The sequence below is a fragment of the Malaclemys terrapin genome, chromosome 8 (genome assembly GCF_027887155.1).
Source record: "Malaclemys terrapin pileata isolate rMalTer1 chromosome 8, rMalTer1.hap1, whole genome shotgun sequence".
NCBI lineage: Eukaryota > Metazoa > Chordata > Testudines > Emydidae > Malaclemys > Malaclemys terrapin.
The window spans coordinates 9,301,111-9,322,808 of NC_071512.1; the positions used below are offsets into that span (position 1 = coordinate 9,301,111).

General features: G+C 42.5%; 1 protein-coding gene across 9 annotated transcripts; it reads right to left on the minus strand.

Annotated features, from left to right (window-relative positions):
- Nucleotides 1-1,935: 1,935 nt before the first annotated feature.
- On the minus strand, nucleotides 1,936-21,674 carry MYOT (myotilin). 9 transcript variants are annotated; one of them, XM_054037470.1, is made up of 10 exons: nucleotides 21,179-21,674; nucleotides 18,638-19,240; nucleotides 15,144-15,294; nucleotides 12,179-12,280; nucleotides 9,901-9,950; nucleotides 9,103-9,238; nucleotides 7,495-7,702; nucleotides 5,514-5,679; nucleotides 4,793-4,926; nucleotides 1,936-2,549 (listed from the first exon to the last, which is right to left on the minus strand). In XM_054037470.1, exons 2-10 carry the CDS (start codon nucleotides 19,072-19,074, stop codon nucleotides 2,377-2,379), a joined length of 1,557 nt encoding a protein of 518 aa, XP_053893445.1. In that variant the 5' UTR covers nucleotides 19,075-19,240; nucleotides 21,179-21,674; the 3' UTR covers nucleotides 1,936-2,376. The 9 variants fall into 9 exon arrangements, with proteins under 9 accessions (XP_053893445.1, XP_053893443.1, XP_053893444.1 ...); XM_054037468.1 differs by having other exon boundaries at nucleotides 15,144-15,297; nucleotides 21,179-21,671; XM_054037469.1 differs by having other exon boundaries at nucleotides 9,901-9,947; nucleotides 15,144-15,297; nucleotides 21,179-21,669.
- Nucleotides 21,675-21,698: the final 24 nt, after the last annotated feature.

Consider the following 21,698-nt stretch of genomic DNA (forward strand, 5'->3'; position numbering starts at 1 on the left):
CTGAAGGACTAAGATTGGGTGACTTTTTTTTTTTTTCTTTTCTTCCCTCAATTTCAAGAAAGTCAGAGGACTTATGAAAATCCTGTGTAGTGGCAGGCTGGGGAGGAGAGGAGAGCACAAGTGGACTTCAGTGTGAGCTAAGGGCTCTTAATATACAAACCATTGCTTTGGGCTTGTCCTTTTCATAAAAGCACACACACACAATTAGTTTGTCATTTCCTCAGAAAGTTAAAAACACTTTCCACATTTGGCAACTTCTCTTCCTAGTAGAGCACCATTAACAGGGTTTTTTGTTTACTGTGGTGCCTGCTCCAGCGTCCACAATACCGTCTGAATAGATGTAGGAGCAGAGTTTGGCAGAACTAGCCCTTCCAGTTCTAAAGCCAAGAATTGGCAGTTGTCTATTTTTAATAAATTCCAACAAAACATTTGGTGATTGGTAGGACATCTTATTTTCCTATAGCGGGATCAGACGATGTCTAATAGTTGGCCTAGAAGAGAAATTGTGTGTGTATATATATGTGCAGGCTCTTCATTTTATTATTTATTTATTTGTATTGAGCTAGAACAGGGGTGGGCGACCTTTCAGAAGTGGTGTGCCAAGTCTTCATTTATTCACTACGATTTAAGGTTTCGCGTGCCAGTCATACATTTTAACGTTTTTAGAAGGTCTCTTTCTATGTCTGTAATATATAACTAAACTATTGTTGTATGTAAAGTAAATAAGGTTTTTAAAATATTTAAGAAGCTTCATTTAAAATTAAATTAAAATGCAGAGCCCCCAGGACCCAGGCAGTGTGAGTGCCGCTGAAAATCAGCTCGTGTGCTGTCTTCAGCATGCGTGCCATAGGTTGCCTACCCCTGAGTTAGAACCTAGGAACCCCTGTCATGGACCAGAAGCACTTCGTGTTAGGTGTTGTTGTTGTATAAACCAGAACAGAGAGACTGCAGTGTTTAGAGTGGGACATGAACAATGTCTGACAGATGGCAGAGATCTCTCCTGCAGTGACAGAGTTGGATTAAAAAGTGGTTTATTCATTAGATTATAAACTCCCTGGGACGATCTTTTTTTGTTCTTTGTTTGTACTGCACCTAGTGCTATGGGATCCTGATCCATGACTGGGGCTTCTAGGAATTATGGTAATACAAATAATAATAATCACATGCTGTGGGTAGTTTTGACTGCCTGCCTCCCCGCTTCCAGTAAATACTGTTCATCTGTTTAAAGGAAAATTGCAGAGTACAAAGTCTAGCGCTACTCCATATCTAAGAAGAAAAAAAATTTAAATCAGACAGCTGCTATTAAAAAGTTAATAGCTTGAAATGGGCAAAGTTCAAATAGTTTGTGAATTAGGCATGAAACGTGTTTTTTATTGAATAAGTTGTGAACAATATGCAACATGTTTCAGTCCTATGGGCTATTTGAATTATCCAAGTCAACTATTGTATGTAATCCGTTATTTCCTCTGTTTATGGAGGGTGAGATGGGTCATTCAAGTCGCATGGTATATGGTTTCTGCTTCTTTATTAGATGATTAAAACTCAAATAGGCAGAGCAAAAACAGGTTTCAAGCTGGCCCCCAGATACTTTACATTAAAATTCTAACCTTTGTTAACAGGTATACAAATCTGTGAGACTGCCACTTTCCAAACATTTTTGCGACCAGGTCACTTGTGAACGTTCAAGGAAAACAAATTTGAAGGGGTGTGAATACTGAAGGCTTTTTACTTGAACAAATGTTCACAAATACTGTGCTCGCAGCTTTATTTACCAAACACTGTCAGAAGGCAGGTAACTAGATAGTTTGTATTGCCCAAGAGAAACTACAGTGTTGTGGGGATAAAAGATAAAAATTCCATCCTTGCAAGCCTACCAGCTGTCTGATACTGAACATCTAAAATTCCTGGTTATAATAAAGCAGAATGGTCAAGCTGTATTTTATATTTAGTACTTTATTTGCATTTGACATAAATCCACATAAAAACATTCAAATCTATTTGGTTTTAGTATTCAGGCAGCACAAAGTTGTGTTACTGAGAGTGGTGATATTAAAGCAGTACAAATAAACATGCTTTTCCTTGTAACTGAGCATAGATGTAGTTAAACCTACACTTTCATCCATCACCAGCTGCCCTGGCTTCTTAGGCTTTACAGTTAAAATACAACAGTTGAGCGTTATCTGCTATATTCACCAATCCATACAAATAGAGTACTACCTTGGTAAAATCAGAACAGCAGGAAATATGTGCACGAGTCAAATTATAAATAAAATATGAAGGTATGTTTGCTAGTTAGAGCAACTGCCACTTAACTGCATATATGTGGAGTTAGGAGATGGGTCTGTTACACAAGTGCATTTTCCTCCTCTTTTCACATTAAAGTTCATCACTTTCATACAGTCCAGACTGAGCAGCCAGCCGTTCAAACTCTCCTTCTGGTGAGAAAGCTGGTTTCACATCCCGTCCTTTACTATTGAATGCCAAGTATTTGCTAAAAGTCGGTCGAACCTTCAACTGCTTGGGGGTTGGAATTGGCTTGTATGTGTGAGCTGAAACAGACCAAGAGATGCCTCATTCGGCTACTGTGGATTGTTAAAGTCCCAAGAGAAGAAGGAACTGCAGCATGCCCGGTCAATTCATAGATTCTAGGACTGGAAGGGACTTCGAGAGGTCATCAAGTCCAGTCCCCTGCTCTCATGGCAGGACCAAATACTGTCTAGACCATCCCTGATAGACATTTATCTAACCTACTCTTAAATATCTCCAGAGATGGAGATTCCACAACCTCCCTAGGCAATTTATTCCAGTGTTTAACCACCCTGACAGGAACTTTTTCCTAATGTCCAACCTAGACCTCCCTTGCTGCAGTTTAAGCCCATTGCTTCTTGTTCTATCCTTAGAGGCTAAGGTGAACAAGTTTTCTCACTCCTCCTTATGACACCCTTTTTAGATACCTGAAAACTGCTATCATGTCCCCTCTCAGTCTTCTCTTTTCCAAACTAAACAAACCCAATTCTTTCAGCCCTCCTTCATAGGTCATGTTCTCAAGACCTTTAATCATTCTTGTTGCTCTTCTCTGGACCCTCTCCAATTTCTCCACATCTTTCTTGGAATGCGGTGCCCAGAACTGGACACAATACTCCAGTTGAGGCCTAACCAGCGCAGAGTAGAGCAGAAGAATGACTTCTCGTGTCTTGCTCACAACACACCTGTTAATGCATCCCAGAATCACATTTGCTTTTTTTGCAACAGCATCACACTGTTGACTCATATTTAGGTTGTGGTCAACTATAACCCCTAGATCCCTTTCTGCCGTACTCCTTCCTAGACAGTCTCTTCCCATTCTGTATGTGTGAAACTGGTTGTTCCTTCCTAAGTGGAGCACTTTGCATTTGTCTTTGTTAAACTTCATCCTGTTTACCTCAGCCCATTTCTCCAATTTGTCCAGATCATTTTGAATTATGACCCTGTCCTCCAAAGCAGTTGCAATCCCTCCCAGTTTGGTATCATCTGCAAACTTAATAAGCAATCTTTCTATGCCAATATCTAAGTCGTTGATGAAGATATTGAACAGAGCCGGTCCCAAAACAGACCCCTGCGGAACCCCACTTGTTATGCCTTTCCAGAAGGATTGGGCACCATTAACAACAACTCTCTGAGTATGGTTATCCAACCAGTTATGCACCCACCTTATAGTAGCCCCATCTAAATTGTATTGCCTAGTTTATCGATAAGAATATTATGTGAGACTGTATCAAATGCCTTACTAAAGTCTAGGTATACCACATCCACAGCTTCTCCCTTATCCACAAGGCTCGTTATCCTATCAAAGAAAGCTATCAGATTGGTTTGACACAATTTGTTCTTTACAAATCCATGCTGGCTATTCCCTATCACCTTACCACCTTCTAAGTGTTTGCAGATTATTTCCTTAATTACTTGCTCCATTATCTTCCCTGGCACAGAAGTTAAACTAACTGGTCTGTAGTTTCCTGGGTTGTTTTTATTTCCCTTTTTATGGATGGGCACTATATTTGCCCTTTTCCAGTCTTCTGGAATCTCTCCCGTCGCCCATGATTTTCCATAGATAATACCTAGAGGCTCAGATACCTCCTCTATTAGCTCCTTGGAGTATTCTAGGATGCATTTCATCAGGCCCTGGTGACTTGCAGGCATCTAACTTTTCTAAGTGATTTTTAACTTGTACTTTTTTTATTTTATCTGCTAAACCTACCCCCTTCCCATTAGCATTCACTAGGTTAGGCATTCCTTCAGACTTCTTGGTGAAGACCGAAACAAAGAAGTCATTAAGCATCTCTGCCATTTCCAAGTTTCAATTGTTAACTGTTGTTGTCCTTTGCACAACTGAATAGGCCGTTGAGGGAGAGCTCACCTGCAAGCCCCAGCTCTCAGACATTGAAGACTGATGGGGAAGTTGGAGGGGATCATAGTTGCCGCCCGCCTGCCTCCCCCTTGATACCAAGGGAATTAGGGATAATTTAAAAACAAAAATGCACAGAGAGTGGTGGTGACAGATATCTGCAATTTGTGAAGTACCCATCCCCAGTGTATTTGGGTGCTCTGTTAATGGGGAAGTTTCTTTGGCTGCTTTGAGTAGTTATTTATGGGGTATTGCGTGTCTGATAGTATCTTTGGGAACATGTGTCCATCTAGTACTTACGACTTGATTGGATCTTTGCTCAGAACTGTTCTGAATGAGGGGGGGAAGTCCCATTCCTACCCATCACATTAGCTCATAATACAAGTTCTAGTTTGACATTTATACACTTACTTGCAACATCCAGTCTGCAGTGGCATGTGGCCACTCCTGCCTCGTTGACTGCAGATACTGTGTACCAACCAGCATCTTTCTTATTTACGTTGTGGATTAGGAGGCAAATCTTTCCAGGATTATCATAGAACAAACTGAAAAATCAATTTTTTCTTGTTTTAAGTGCACGAGGGGAAAAGAAATAAGTTGACTTAAGGGATGACTTTTCTAGTGGAAGACCCTAAAGAGCAATAAACAACTTTTGCAGGAGACTAGAGATCAAAAGTGATGCCCCCCCCCCCCCCCCCAAAGCACACTGGATTATACTCTCAACAAGTATTATTGCTATTCTTAATTAGTTAATTATTAGCACCTACAGGCCCCAAGTCAGGATCAGGGCTCTTTTCTGGGTGCTGTACAAACAGATGACAACAGCCAAACACCATTAAAATATTTTGGTCTTAAATCTATGCTTGCAAGTGAGCAAGTTGTGCATTTTGGGTATGTGTATTTATAAAGTAAAAGGTCAGAGGGAGCTCTCTTTCTCTGCACTCAAGCGAAATATCTTCACCATAGTGGGAGTGACTCCCAGCCAACCCATTCACCATGTTTGTTGTTCATTAGTTACGGACACATCCAGCTGGTAAGTGCATATGCTGCATCTTTAGAGACTGGATTATTTGTGTTTCATATACTGGCTATTTTTTCTGATACACCATTGGCCAGTTTATTAGTCACATACCTTATTCGGTCCGTATTATATTGTAGCATTTCATTGTTTCTTTTCCAGTAAATCCGTGGTGTAGGGATAGCAGAAATCTGACATTCCAGTCTGGCTGAATCCCCTTCATAAACTCTTTTGCTTTGTGGTTTGAAGATAAAACTTGGAGCTTTCTGCTGTTCCTTTGCTAAGTTATAAGAGAGAAGGTTGTCGTAGATTGCGTGTTTAAAAAAAAATAAAAATAAAAATAAAAATCAGAAGCTAAGGAATCCATCTATGGGTACACATGCTCCTGAATGGAGTCTCCTTGAAGGCCTTTTCTGGGACCCCAGGGGCATAAGGATGGTAGTAGGTGCATTTCTCAGGATCACAGTCCAGCTGTCTTACGACTTGTCTGCATGCGGACGTTCATTAAAGTTAGTATGAATTAACTGAAGCTGTGAAGTCAGTATGCATAAGTTAAAGGGCATTAAACCCCTGTGTGGATGTTCTCATTCAGGAGTAAAGAGGCCTTCATTTGCTGGAGGATAAGTTTTTGTTGGTTTGTTTGATATAAAAAGGCACTTTTGAAAACACCACCCAGCATCTGCTCACATGCCCCTTACACATGGCTTTGACAATATATCCCTGCACGTGTTTGAGTTTATCTCCACCTCCCAAAGTCTCCTTCCCCTAACATAAGCACCCAAGCAGTAGGCACCAGGTAGTGCAGATTGAAAGCAAAATGCACAGCTGATTTAACGGGGAGGCAAACAGGCAAGGGAATTGTACCAGCTGTGAATATGGCCCTGAAAGCAAATGAAGGCCCTGTGCATGCTATAGCTCGAATGATGCCAGCAACATCTGCGCTGGGAAAGAATTCGTAAGGAAAGTTCTTAAGTTTCCGAACAAAGTTGTTGCTTTCTAGTTTGTGCATTCCACGCAAGTGGCTATATACTACTCATCCAACAGTTTGTGATGTTAGAGGAGGATATAAGACCGCGTGTTTGAAGAATGGGCCACAGGGTGTTAAATAAGAAAATTTTGCCCAGCAAGGGAATGTAGTAAGTTAGGTGGGTTTCAACTCTTCTTTTTCTACTTATGTGCAAGGAAGAGGGTCATGCAATGGAACCAAATGGTGTTCAATTTTTGTTGAGTATAAGTTGAATGGAAAAATATTAAGGTGTGATTTGGAAGACACAACGTAGGTGGAATCAGACAAAATTGCTTTAAAAGCACTCTCAACTACACAAATGAAGAAAGCAGTAATCCATGCTGACATAAATAAGGCCACAGATCAATGCTCAGTGAGACTTTTTGCATGAGTGAAGACTACTCATGTGAATAAGATTTTTCATGATTGGGGCTTAAGTGAGCCCAAATCGTCTTTGATTTCAATGGGGCTCGGATTTCACCCAAAGAGAACTTTGCCGTTGCTTCAGCAGGGCTAGAATTTCACCACTTGTCTTGCCTGGAATGCACATTTGTCCTAGAGGTAAAGATATCTTCTGAAAAATTAATCTCTTCCTTCAACATGTTCAAATGTTATTAGTTTATAAATAACTTTGGAAAATGAGTGTGGTATGGATGAGCATATCTCTGTATTTTGTAAATATATATATTAATTTTACAGTTCCCATATATGAAACTGACTAAATAAACAGCCAAGGAGGAATTTTCAAGAGTTCTCCGCACTGACTTAACTCTCTGCTCTCATTGAAGTCAATAGGAGTTTTAACATTGGCCCAGCTCTGCTCCCACTGGAATCAATGCTGAGAACTTTGGAAAAATCCCATCCCAAGTTGATTCATTTTTCCCCAAGCCCCACATTTGGTATAAAGAATTTTTCCACTGTAGTTCTTAAACCTGGAAATCATGAAGTAGAAGAGTTCAAAACTAAAAGCAGACATCCTGATACATTTCTAATGCCTTTCTTCCTGTGTCTGAAAGACCTTTACACTTTTGGGCACACACAGTTGGAGAATAAAGATTTCCAGGTAGCCATCACCGCTATACATCTTACCAGTTACATCCAGTTGTACTGTAAAAGAGGCTTCTCCAGCACGATTGGAGGCTACACATTCATATGTTCCTGCATCAGAGCCTCTGACCACTTCAAAAATGAGTGAGTAAAAGCCCTTTTCAGACACTATCATTTTATGAAAGTCATCTGGGTGGACCAACCTTCCATTTAAATACCATACCAGATCTGGAGCTGGTAGCCCACTGACCTGTGAAGCAAGAAAAATACAAAAAACCCACAACCATGAACAAACAGTCTTAAACCATTATGGTACTGTAGTTATTAATGTTTAAATCTAAAACTATCTGTGCCCCTCCACTACAGAAAGTTTCATTAGCTTAGAGGACCAAGCCAGGATTCTACCCTTGGAAGTTCCAGCCAGGACTGGTTTTCTTTGTAAATTATGAAGTTTATAGAGTAGTCTAGTGGATTTGGAGACATGAACTTTAGTTATGAGGCAATGGAGTCTGCTCACAGAAACCTGTGTTGTTCCTAATGACCTGTGAAGTCCCATTTCAACCAGTGGGGTTTGTTGTGGGTGTGGATTCACAGGGGCAAGCCTACCATTTTATCTCCGAAGTCTCTGAGAGGGCCCTCAATAAGGTCACATTTTGAACCAGTTTTATCATAATTAAATACAATGCTATGCTATAGTAATGGAATCTACTCAACTGCAACTACTTAATCTTCAAGATAGTTAGAGATTAAGAACCGCCTTTCATACTGAGGGGTCAGAGGTCATGTCAAACTCAGAGAAAGTTACTTCACATTCCTCTACTTGATGCCTCTTCCAGTTTTACATTTACAGAATCAGAAAAAAAGAAGTTCGGATCAGCACAAAAAGCATTTATATTAAAAATTGCCGACAACACAAGAGCTAACTTTTCTTACCATAAAGTAATAGAGGAGTTATTAGAAGAACTTTGTGGAAGTATAATTGTTATGCACATTTCACTTTAAATGCATTTAATAAAATGTTTCAACTATTTTTTTTTTTTTTCAAAAATAACCTTTTCTGTGAGCAGCTGCCTTCTATGCTCAGTCAAGGTGACATTTCTAGCTTCAGAGGGGAATTTTTAAGTGCGCTTAAGTGGCAGGCAGGTAGGCCCCCCTTCAGGAGTCTATTTGCATTTGGCACAATTAAGCATCTGGTTATGTCCCATTGAAGTCATTTAGGGCCCCTATCCAGCAAAGCATTTAAGCACCTGCTTACGTGCCTTCCTGAATTAGGGCCCTAATTTGTGGCAGTAGCATTTAAAAAGTCCTCTTGCAGGATGGCCGTTCATATATTTACAGAGCATACTCAGCGTTAGCCACTATCTCATAAATCCTAGTGTGAGCAGGAAGATATGGCTACAGTCAGTCAAATTTCAGGTTTTCCAGGACTAATGAGAAGTTTGCAAAACTTCTCTCGTTCCTAAAATTTGTAAAGCTGTTTGGAAAGGATACTGTACTTGAAGAGCCAGTAATACTGGACAGGTAGCACTCCAGTTCATAAGGACAGAGGTCTCTGAGCTGCAGTGACACCTATATGTATTGCATATAGTAATTTCCAACAGACAAATTAGTTTTAATTGTACTGAAAGATTGTATGAACATCTGTCTTACTTTGAAGTCAATCCTGCAAAATCGTCCCTCTTCAACAGTCATTTTGTCTTCAGGCACTTGGACAAACCGTGGTTGAAAAAACTTCTCCTGGATTGAGCCATGCTCCTTCCACTCTCCTCTTGAGGATGGTCTGCTCCTATAATGTGCACACTTACAGTTACTTACAACAAGGTATACACGTGATCACGGACATGTTACCTTTATTAAAAAAAACAAAAACACACTTTAAAAGGGACTCTGGCAATATTAATAAATCCAAGAATGTTGTTATCCCTCCAAAGACTAAACAATAGGGTTCTCTTCCCCCCTCCCTCTCCCCAATTTCTATTTAGTGAATTCTGGTCGCCAACCAGCTATCTGACTAGCTTAGACTGTGTTGAATAGAAGAGCCAATAGACATGCTTCACATAAAAAAAGCAGCTATCTTTGGCCTCAGGTCTCAAAGCATTTGCAGCATGCCCAAAGATTCTTGCATCATATCCCATACCCGACAGTTATGCATTACATCACTACACAGAGGTGTTTGATGTATACTTTCTAGACTCCCTAGCCTATTATTTGGCTTGACGTATGTGGGTTACCAACCTACCTTTGAAGTTACTCCAATAACTGTCACCTTGATTATTCTACAAACTGAAGTTTAACTAAACTTTTATGCGGAAGCCTATGAAAGGAAGTGAATGTAGCTAATTTAATAGTGCTCTTGCGCATACACACAATGTGGATCAGAACTCGCATCTCATAGAAACATTGAGAGGGGATGTAACAAAAGTAGCTGGGTATAGATTCAAAGAATACCTGATTTGTGGCGTAGGAACCTGTAGTCTTGTGTTTTCTGAATTCTGCTGCTTGGAAAAGAGAAAAAAAAATCATCAAAATAAGTTATCAATGCAGAATTTATCAAGAGGTTGAACTGAAAACATGTTGAATAAAGAGCAGTTTGCCTTTCAAAAGCCAATTGTTGCAAGCACTTTAGGAGTCTTTATTATAAAATATAAAGAGATGGACATCATGAGTCAAAACACTTATTAATTTTCATCCCAGAGTTCTGCTTTGGCTAGGAACAAATGCTACTAATAGTTTGGAACAGCTTTTCGTCACATTGCACAGGTGACTAGTGCAGTCATTTCCTTTGGCTGAAAGTCTTTTGGCAAACCTATAACCGCTGTTAGAGGGGATTATTCCCGCTGGAATATTTGAAATGGGAGCTAGGTACAGGCTGTCCTTCAGTAAAGCAGGAATAGAAATGAAGTCACTTTGATATGGTACTAGCAAGAACGCTTTGTTGTGCCTGCTCACAAATAAGCCAATGCCCATGAACACGTGTTCAGCTGGAAAATACTTTCCTTGCTAGATCACAGCACCAGCTAAGCTTTCTGATAAGTCCCCATCAAGTTATTAGAAAAGTACCAGTACCCAGGATTGGCTCCTACTAGAACTTCTTTATTTTAAGGTTCTGAGGAACAGATACAATGGTGTTTAATACCAGCAAGTCAGAGAATTTCCACCATTTTAGCTGTGGAGCCAGTTAAATATAGGAACGACAATATAGAAAGCTCTCCTAGGTATTTTAGTGCCCATCACAGTAGTAGTCCAGCAGTAAGACGTTGATCTTGCACAGTGCTAAGTTTGTTAGTGGGTTACTCACAGCTTACTGTGTTTTACTAGATTGGGCTACACTGGTCAATACTGAACCCTATATCCACACTCCATGCCCACTGGTTACAAATGCAAGTGTCCTCCTTTAATATGACCATGCTCATTTAAGATTCAGCTGTAAAGCATCAGTTTGTCCACAGTTTCTACAGACTGGCCGAAATAGTAAAACAAATATTTGTGGTTGGATGGGTTACTGATAGGGGCATTTTGAGAACAATTTGAAGCAACACATGAAATATCACCAAATTTGCTGTCATGACTCAACATCCCCTGTCTGCTCTTTGTAGAGCATGCCCCAGACTGCTGCTGTAACATGCTTCTTCTCTACAACTATTGGGTGGGGGAATTCTTCCCAAGTGTTTGAGCTTATGGTTTTTACTCTGCATTGAAGTCTATAGAAGTTTTGCAATTGGACTTCTCATCATCAGTTTTCTCTAGTGAAATGGATATTTCAGCTGATATATTGCAGGTTATCCTAGTAACATACAGCAGAAGGCAATCCTTGGAAACTGGGATGGTTTCTCCGGGGTATGCAGACCCCTGGTGCCACACCATAGCCTTTTCTAGTAATCTGGACCAGAGAAATGCTGAGGGTAGAGTCTTATTGACCTGTTCTGTATGGTATAGTAGCCAATGGATATTGTTTGGGGGAAGCAGACAAATCCAAAAATCAGATATGCTTTTTTAGCATCTTAGCTATATGTCCCCTGTTATCTGCAGTGCCCAATACAGGATCAACTTCTATAGTAGTATTTTACACATTCGTCTATCTTCCCCTTCGGTTTTATTTCATGAGTTTTCTTCCTCCTTGTATTAACCTTGTATCCAATGTCATCCTAGCAGCTAGCATTAATTATTCATCTTTTGGACAGGATGTTTAAAAAAAAAAAAAAAATCCAAAACCCAGATGCTGACCTCTTGTGGTCATGTCACTATTCATAACACTAGTTAATCCCTATGTCCTAGCCAAGTTCTAACTCAGGCAGTTACATACGACTTACCTGAATCCCCCTGCCATTTAAATTGATTATTGTATTAGTCATCACTCCTGTCCTAAACAATCATGCAATGTTGCTGTGAAACAGCTGTTCTGTTCCTCCCAGAGATGGAATTCTTATATATCCCAACCTGACGGTTGATATAAGGGTTAAAGCCCAGATTCCCCAAGGTCTATAGGCACCTAACTCCCATGGGGAGTTAAGCACCTAAATATCTCTGACTGGGCCTTCGTTAATATTCATATAGTGCTTTGAAATCCTCAGATGGAGGAGGCTATACAGAAGTTTATCAGTGTAGGTATCTTGATCTTTCCTATTTTGTACTCCACAAAGAGACCTATTCCCCTACCCCATTCCAATACAAGTGACTGAAAATTTAAACAGACAATGGACACTAGTTTTGGACAATTTTCATTTACCTGTGAGTTCTGCAAATTTTCTTCATTTTGAGTTACAAGCACAGAAGCAGCATTTTCTGGTCCAAGCAGCCTGCGAGCCATTCTCTCTTCATAGGTTAGCCGCTGAAAGCAGGGCGGGAGAGCAATTCTGGTTAAACGGGGATTTACTATCACTTGAGTTTTAGTTACAATTTCAGGTTACCCAAGTTAGGGCACATTAATATGCCAAAAATTCATGGAGCTGCTGAAAGGAAAGTGTGGCTGCAGCATGCCTGTGGCTGTTCCAAAGGATCTGATGTCTTGGAATCTGCTGAGCTCAATTGTATATAGCACCCAAACACGTCTAGGTTTAAACAGTCTTTTCATCAAGGCCTTGGAAATGCCATCTCTGGCCTCCCACTCCTCCCGTTCTTGCAGAGAACCTTCAAGAGGAGAATGACCAGGGATGATTAATAACGAACACTGATGACACTAACTGGGAGATTAGAACAAGCGTCCAGGGTCTCCTTACATTAGCACTAGGAGGCCTTTCCAAGTCCACCAGCTGTGCATCTCTTTCAGGCACTAACTGTGTGGTAGGTGCTAAAAACCTACACAACAAAAAAACCACCCATCCACCCTGTGAAGTGCTGTGTGCTCTCTCTTGAGCAAGAGTAAATATTAACTGGGTAAGGACTAAATTCTTTTACGGTAGGAGCAGACAGACTTTGATGCGGATGCATTTACGCCCAATTTGCACTGGGGTAAGTAAAAGCAGAATGTGGTTTGAACTTTGATAGCGTTTTCCCCCCCAGTTCAGAAGCCACATTAAAATAGACGTTAGGTCCACGACTGGCTGCTAGACAGTAATGGCAATGCAGCTGTCAAGCTGTGCAGTGTTCATACTCAGTCAGATGAAATGCTGCAAGATGCACTTCTGAAAAGGAACATTCTTAGGTCAGATTGGGCCAAGATTTAGGTTCTCTCTCTCTCTCTCTCCCCAAACAGATTTGTAATTTATATTCTAGATATATATGGCCTGCTCTCCCGCCCATTGAAGTTAATGGTAAAACGTCTATTGACTTCAGTGAAAGCAGCATCCAGCCCTTACCTGCTAAGCTTTTACCAAATCTCAGACCAAGAGGAATGTTTCCACAACACATTAGAGCCAGCTCACTACAGGCTGGCTTGCTTCTTCCTTGGTGACACTGCACTTGGAGAGCGAAGTTTTTTTTTAAAACCCTCTACAATTTGGATGTCATGGCCCAGGAGACCTGCATTTTGAGCTTCCTGAACTTAGGCAAATGTGTGCCTGGGGCAAAGAGACTTTTTACTAGGGTGACCATACGTCCGTATTTTCCTGGACATGTCTGGCTTTTTAGTTCTTAAATCACCATCCAGGAGGAATTTTTAAATCTCTAAAAACGTCCGGGAAAATACGGACGTATGGTAACCCTAGATGGGAGCTGCTGGAGCCGCAGAGCGGGGCTTGCAGGCAGCACGCAGAGAGCCTTCCCCCCGACCCTACCCTAAGAGCCAGAGGGACCTGCTGGGGGGCGAGGTGGGGAGTCCCGGTGGTGCTTACCTGGGTCGGTTTCTGGGAGCATCCAGCAGGTCCCTCTGGCTCCTAGGGTCGGGTCGGGGGGTTCTGGGGCGGAGGGCTCTCTGCCCGTTGCCGGTGCCTGCAAGCACCACCCCTGCAGCTCTGATTGGGCAGGAGGGAGCTTGCTGCACCGGCTCCCTGCAAGCCCTGCTCCGCGGCTCCGGCAGCTCCCATTGGTGTTTTTCCTGGCCAATGGGAGCCACGGAGCTCGCACTTGTGGTGGGCACAGTGCATGGAGACCCCTTGGCTGCCCCTAATCCTAGGAGCCGAGAGACCTGCGGCAGGAGGGGTGAGTAGTTGAGCAGGGGAGGGGGGGTAAGGAGGCAAGCAGTGAGCCAGCAGCGGGTGGGAGAGGGGAGTGGGGAGGGAGGGTGAAGAGGCGAGCGAGCCAGTGACTGGCTGGCAGGCGGGCGGGTGAGGAGGCAAGTGGCAGGCAGGGAGCCAGCAGTAGGCAGGGGTGGGTGTGTGTGGGGGTGTGTGTGTGTGTGTGTGTGTGTGTGTGTGTGTGTGAAAAGGCCAGCGGCGGGCAGCAGGGGTTGAAGAGGCGAGCGGCGAGGGAGCCAGCAGCGGGTGGGTGGGCGGGGGTGAGGAGGCAAGAAGCAGCGAGCCAGCGGCAGGCAGGGGTTCTCGGGGTGGGCATGGGGGTTTCTGACAGGGAGTGAGGAGGTGAGTGGCATGTGGGAGGAGGTGAGTGGTGGGTGGGGGACTGAGGAGGGATGCAACAAGGCAGCGGCAGGCCAAGGGGGGAGGACGGGTGCGGTGGCAGGGCCAAGCAGGGACGGGGTGGGACCTGGGGCAGACTGGGGATGGAGTGGGGGTGTACTGTGGGCAGGGCCGACACTCCCCGTGGAGTGTCCTTTTTTTTGAATGTTTGAATATGGTAACCCTACTTTTTACAGAAAATGGTTTCCCTTTGAAATAGATACCTGAACGTTTGAGTTCTGGCAAACTAATTTTCTTTAGACAATTCAGTTTCTTTTTAGTAAGCTAATACAAAGCACTGTGGGACGCTGTTAGATGCCCTCTAAAAAGGGCTTTAGGGAAGATTGTGACAAGACAGCAGCCACTTATCAGACGGCAATTGGTCACTTTTACTTATCAGTATTACTAATTAAACATGACTGACTAGAATGATAAACTACAGCTGTAAACCAGGATAAACACACCCATGCAAAATTCTAAAGCTAACGTTCCCTGGGGCTTCTGGTCGATTGTGGCCATTGCGGTTATGACTGAAGTAGTTCTGGCCCCTCTTCTACAAACAGTTGCTTTTTAGGGGCTGGTAAAGATGGAAACCAACATGTGATTAATTAAAGCAGTTGGATACAAGTCTCTGAATTGCTAGAAGTCTTCTAATGAAATTCAGAGTAAATGGATTCTTTGCACTAAGAGGTTCTCTCTTACCTGGTTGCCATTATGAAGAAGGTTGTCTTTGCCTCGCAGTTTCCTTTCCAGGTCTTGAATGAGGGCTTCTTTTGTTCCTTGTATCTCTCGATCTGAGGTCTTGTATGTTGGCTTGGTGCTAGCTTGTTTGGTATACATTGGCTTTGAGTAACTACTTTAGACAAGAGACAGACAGAAAGTCACTCCTTTGAGCTAGCCTGGGTACAAGTTAGGACTGCATAAAATCTAGGTAGAGAATATATATAAATATTCAAATTTATATTTGCCCTTTGTTGGCTATAACGTTGGCTATGAATCAGTTTGTAAAGTGCTTGGGACAGATAAACAGCTATACATGCCAAGTTTTGTTACTGAGACACAGAGTTCAGGGAAATGGGCCTGCACTAGGCCATGTCACCTGGTAGACAGCACAAGTACCAGACATGCATAGGTCACCCTTATCACCTGAATCACTGTGAGCAAGGCCTTTATCCCCTTCCTACCCCTTAAAAGCCACCAGGGGCCCCAAAGCTCCCTCCGTCTACCTGGGCAGAAGGGGGGCAAAAAGCAGGTAGAGACGCAGGCAGGCAGCGCAGCAGGGATGAGGATTAGGCACACCGGTCATTGCACGCTCACCCCTCTCTGCAGTTGGAGCAGAGGGCCGTCTGCGAGTTCCCAAGGGGCTGGAGTTGTATGGCTCAGTAATAGAGGGGATAAAGGGTTTTTTTGAGGGGGAAGGGAGGTATGGAGGGAAGAGAGGGCAACCATTCTCCTCTGCTTGCCATGGGGCCCACCAGCGATGAATGGATGTCAGTGGTGATAAGAGCAGGATTAACAGGTGCAGGGGCCGCTCAGCAGCTTTTACTCCACTACCCTGGGGGACCAGAGACAGGACATTGTAGGGTTGGGAGAAGATCAATCCTTGGACTATGCGGGTTTACTTCTCCATGCGCCCCCTACCTCCAGCTGAAGGAAGGATTAAGAAGCAGAGGTTTGCATCATGTAGTTCCCCTCTGTTCCCCTTCCAGGGGTTTTGGAGGAGGGTCTGAAATAACCCCAAATATCAACTCCAAGAAAAGGTTAAAAACCTAACTTTGTATATTTCCAAAGGTAGGGGAGAAAACAAATTCACACAAGTATGGTATCTTCCCTCCACTCATCACATCTTCCTTCCCCAGGCCTTAGTAGGCACTTGGGCCATTCTTTTCTTGGGCTACAGTTTGATACCCAACCATAGTCTGGGTTGCATAAGAGGGCTCAGAGATGGTGTCAGTTATGGCCAAGTTTGTGTGTGGGGAAGGACTATAGGATTATATTCCACCTCGTTATATGGTGGATGTGGTCTTGGTGCATTTTTACCACAACTCTTTCTGTAGGGTAACTCCACAGCTGGACAAGTGTTTTGGGGGGAAAATCCGCATCTAGTGATCCTTCGAGTGACAACCAGATGAACAAGTGTGCACACACACAGATGTGGTTGTGCCTTTTGTTTGAGTTCTCACTACCCAGGGTAGTATTACTTGGGTAAAACGTTACGGTTCAGGGATACAGTACCCAAGGCTATGCAGAGCAGTCTCTGTCCCTTTTGGGAACATATCCTGCAAACTTCACTGAGGTGGGGTTTACCAACCTCCTTTGGGTAAGGATGCCCCATGAGTGAGGATTGCAGGATCAGACTTTGGTAAAGGCTGAGGTGATTTACATAGGCAATGTCTTTTTCTGGTCATTTCTTGCTAGAAGGCTTGGGTAGTGTATAGGAATAGGGTAGCATCCCTTGGAATAGTTTTGTGAGCTCGCTGGTGGTGCTTTAGTTGTAGAAGCAGCCAGAATACAAGCAGAGCAGCAGTGGAAGTTGTAGCAGGGCCGGGTATATTCTAACATGGGTATTTGGACCCCATCATGCCCCTGTTTCCTTCATATTATGTTTGTTCCATAAAGAGTAAGAGTCCCAACAGGTTATTTACAGGGCACACTAGTCCAAATGCCCTTCTTCCCCCACTGAGTACTTCCTAGTGGTCAGAGCAGGGGAAGTGGAACCAGGATTTCGGATCCCTTCCTGATGCTTGACTATTTTGAAATAACTGCATGACCTTGGCAAGTTACTCAGTCTCGGTGTTCCTCAGTTTACCCACCTGTAAAATTATCGGGATAATAACACGCCCCTGTCTCATGGGGTATTGAATTTACCTAATATTTGTAAAGCATTTAGCGATCCAGAGACAGATGACATAGTGGAGCTGCAAAGTATTCTGTTGTATAATTGTGGTTGTCACGGGCATGTATCTAATTATCACACATACTACTTCTAGTTCTGTTCTGGAGAAGTATGGGGCTAGTTAGAATGACACCTAACCTAATGAATATTACCAGCCCTTTATCAATCACACCACAGTTGTGGTACAAGGAAGCTGGTAGCCTTTTAGTTTTCACCAATACGAGCATTTAATCCAACTGTATGCCCAAAATAGCAAACAAAACACACTCCCCTCCATTATCCTCAATGCAGTTGCTAGGGCACATTCTTCCCTTGCTCTTCATATGAGCTCCCAGTGAGATCACTGAGTGTTTTTCCATAGACCTCAAAATGGCACTGAATCTGTGTGACACACATCAAGGAGGAGACACTGGTCCTTGGTTTCAAGGGATAGAACTTTGAGAAGCTCTCAGGTCACTTACACCTCAGAATCATTGAAATGGGATTCCTGAAAAGTGTTACCATGGGTCAGTTTCTCAATCTCTGGATACATAAAGTGAGAGGGACTCAGGGGATACCTTAGTGTTTTGCTATGAAACATTAAAGCTCCCGCATGGGAGCGCTCGCACAAGGAGCTCTTTTCATACAGGATTCCTGTTTTCTGAAATTGAATGAAATCAGAGAATAATTTAATGTAGGCAGTTTAAGATAAGTGCCCAACCCTTGCTTTGGCTGCCCTTATGGAATTGGTTTCCACCATAACAACAAAGTAGACTGCTCATCACCAGTCTGGTCTACGTTACAGACCTATATCTGTATAACTACATCGCTCGGGGTGTGAAAAATCCACACCCCTTAACAACATAGTTATACCAACCTCCCTCCCACACCCCGTGTAGACCTCGCTGACACAGCTACATCTCTCAGGGCAGTGGATTAACTGCACTGACAGGAGAGCTCTCTCCCATGAGCTTAGAGCATATTCACTAAAGTGCTACGGTGACGCAGCTTCGCTGATGCAGCATTTTAAGTGTAGACTTACTCCTCCACTGTGCTTTCATTTGTTACAACAAGAGTATGTAAAGAATTTGCAGTTTAGTTTCTAATTTACAAATACTTCTCCCAACCAGACACCATGGGCCCATGCCTGTGCGAGTAAAGCAAGTAGGATTAGGAGCCAATGGGAGTTTAGTCATTGGCTTCCTTGGGACCAGGATTTCACCCAATATATGGACATAGCTTGGTCAAAACTTGGAGCGGCACAAAACCCACACACAACCAATTCAAAGCATGGGAAAGTTAGAAGCCTGGACATACTTACTTAGATTCCACAGTAGAAGGAACTTGGCTATTATAATCAGACTGCGAGGGCAACACTGAGCAGAGGAATGCTGCAGGGGACTGGTTATGCATGGATGAAAGCCTTTGCCCAGATGAGGAGGCAGCAGGAGACGATGCAGATGCAGGTGTGATGGGAAATGCAGATTCCTTATGGGAGCTATGGGAAGACGAGGAGAGAAAGATTGGGGAGCTCAGCGATGAAGATGAAGAAAACTTCTGCTCGCTAGAGTTATGAGGCTGGATTAGAATTGATGATTGTTTGGTCTGACTGCTTGAAAATGCAGATGTCTTGGGTCCCGGAGGCTGCAGTTTCCCTTGACACGTATTCTGAGACTGGATAAAATGTTTTGGACGCTCGTAGTTAAACATGCTTGGTTGGTACACAGAGGACCTGGATGGGAGATTACTGACACTCATAGGGGAGGTTTCGTGATTGTCCTGGCTTTTTGTAGGTGACAGTGGGCTTTAGGTTGGTGGCTGGTAAAAACTAGATGATAGGCCACAAAAACTTTCTTGGCTAGGTTCCTGGGTAGAATGGAATCCCTACCTCGATGGAAAGGGGCTGTCTCGATGTGGATTATTCCTTTAGGAAGACAATACAAATAACATAAATTGTACGTTACAATTTGAGTTGTAAGTATTGTGCAGAGAGCAGTCACTCAGATGCATGAGCATCGTGCTCTTTGGATTGATTATTAAATATTAATAGATCAATAAACCATGTCTGAAGTTTCTATTTTTAGCCATTCTAGAGCTATATGAACAATACATTTCTGATTATCATATGGCGTTCTACCCCCCACACTCCACCTTAGCTTGTTGCTCACCACAGGTGTCTGCTCTGGAACAGTACGGTAAGTTCTGTCACAAAGTAATAGAGTTGCAGTGATCACCTTGAAAACATGAATCAAGCATGACCTGACGGTGCTGCCTGCCTGAATCTGCAGGCATCCTGAAGTGATCGCTCTAACTGCCACAGTCAGCTCAATGAAGGAACTGTGGTCTATATAATTCTGCACCCAGGAATCTAGCATTTTTCCAGTATACCACAGAATTCAGTATTTTGGCCATGGAATTAATCAATTCACTACACTGCTAGTGAAGCATGAACTGGGGTCTGTATCAGATTACTAGAGTTTTGTTAACTCTAGTAGATTAATTCTTTTGTTTTATTAAAAAAAATCTTCTCAGAATTGTCATTATAGGACTATAGCTATAGTCCTCATTTTAATGTCACTCAATTAAGTTTTCCATACTTTGTATAATGCCTTATTGGAGACCAAAAATCAAATCATTTCTGAGCTCAAATTTTATGACCAATTCAGATTAGGTGTGTAAATATGAAGCCTAGTGAAGGGAAGTGTGTATTTCAGCCTTTTGCATGTAATAGCAGTTCACCTTGTTGAAGTAATCTGCTGAGATTTGTTAGTGAGCATTAATACTGAAGTTGCTGTGAGTGAATGCTAATTGAAAGCATGGCTGTAGTGAATGATGTTTGTCTTGCCAGATAGCACACAGACAGTACTGATTAAGGCAGAATATATAGCTAGATAAAGCACTGCTATAAGATACAGTAGGGCAAACAAACTTAGAAGGGATTGATTATATTGCATCTGTAAATTGTAGATGTTTAAACTATACCTCTTATCAGTTATAAAGAAGCAAGTTTCATAAAAGTGAACCAAGCAAGTCGCTGAATTGTAAAAGCTATTCTTAAATAGAGAACTATAAACCTACACAAGTTACATGTGCTGGAAAAAATTGCAGTCTTGTCCAACAAAGATCAGCTGTTTTGCGCACACACACACACACACATACACACACACACACCCTCCCTTTCCTAGGAGAGCCCAAAGAAGGGTTCCATGAGGTCATAAATTCCCCTGGGGAAGAGATCATATTCTTAAGACATCTCTCCTGTTTTAAACAAGAGGTAAAGCTTCTATTTCCTAGTGCTGTTTATCAGTGTAGTTGTAAATTAACCACAAGAGAACAGGAATTCTCATTAAAAAAAAGTCCCTAACTTTTCCCTTCCGCACATTTTTGGAATGTGAAACTAATTTCTAGATCATGTCTAAACTGTTTTCTTGTTCACCAGTGCAACAAACTCCGTTAAAAACCAAGAATTCAGCAATTTTTACTGTAATATTTTACAGACCCATTTTATCCACTATCCATTTACAATCCCCCCCCCCCCAAAAAACCCCTCCCAATACTGTGCATAATTAATTATGTAAAGACACATCTATTTAGTAAGGTCTATCCTAAACCTTCTCTTGTAATATGACTACACTTTACATTTCAGATCAAGTACATTTTCCTTACAAGTAATTGAGTTCACATCAAAAGACTTGTTTTTCTCAACGTTTTCCAGATGAACTTGCAAACTACAGTACAAACACTATGCATTTGACTGAGCAACGTTATTCAGTGCATCACTTTTTTTTTTCTTTAGTACAGATCAGACAGTGCTGCTAATCAGAGATCTCAAATAAAAGTGACAGGTGAAAAAAATACTTACCTACAGAAGTTGTCACCTGGGCTTTAACCAATATTTTGCGGAAGGGATCGTCATTCCCTGACACGGACTGTAATCATAGTAGCACTCTGCTTAGTATTATAAGACCAAGGACTTTTATCTGCTGCCAGATAATGACATCTGATGTACTCCCTTGTCCACCTAGCTATGCAAGCATATCAAAATAAGAGTCCCCAGCCTAAACCCTATCATTTGCACTTCAGTTAGGCTTAATGGAAGAAGCCCAGTTCTTTTCAGATGGCTGTGTTGCAAGTGGTCGTGTGTCTTTGCGGTCTGCTTATCAGTGATCTACATCAGATAGTACCAACACAGGTTAATACATCTACATAGCCACTTGCTTGGTTTTTTTCCCCCCCATCTCAGTCCAATTTTCTGAGAAAGGGGAACTGTAAAGACTTGGAATACTTCACAGGCTCTGTCTGCCCCAGGCTGCCCAATCCTGCCTCTTGCATGGGTGTAAAACGGCAGCGTTTCTTCCAGCTGAGTAAGGACCAGTGAGGAT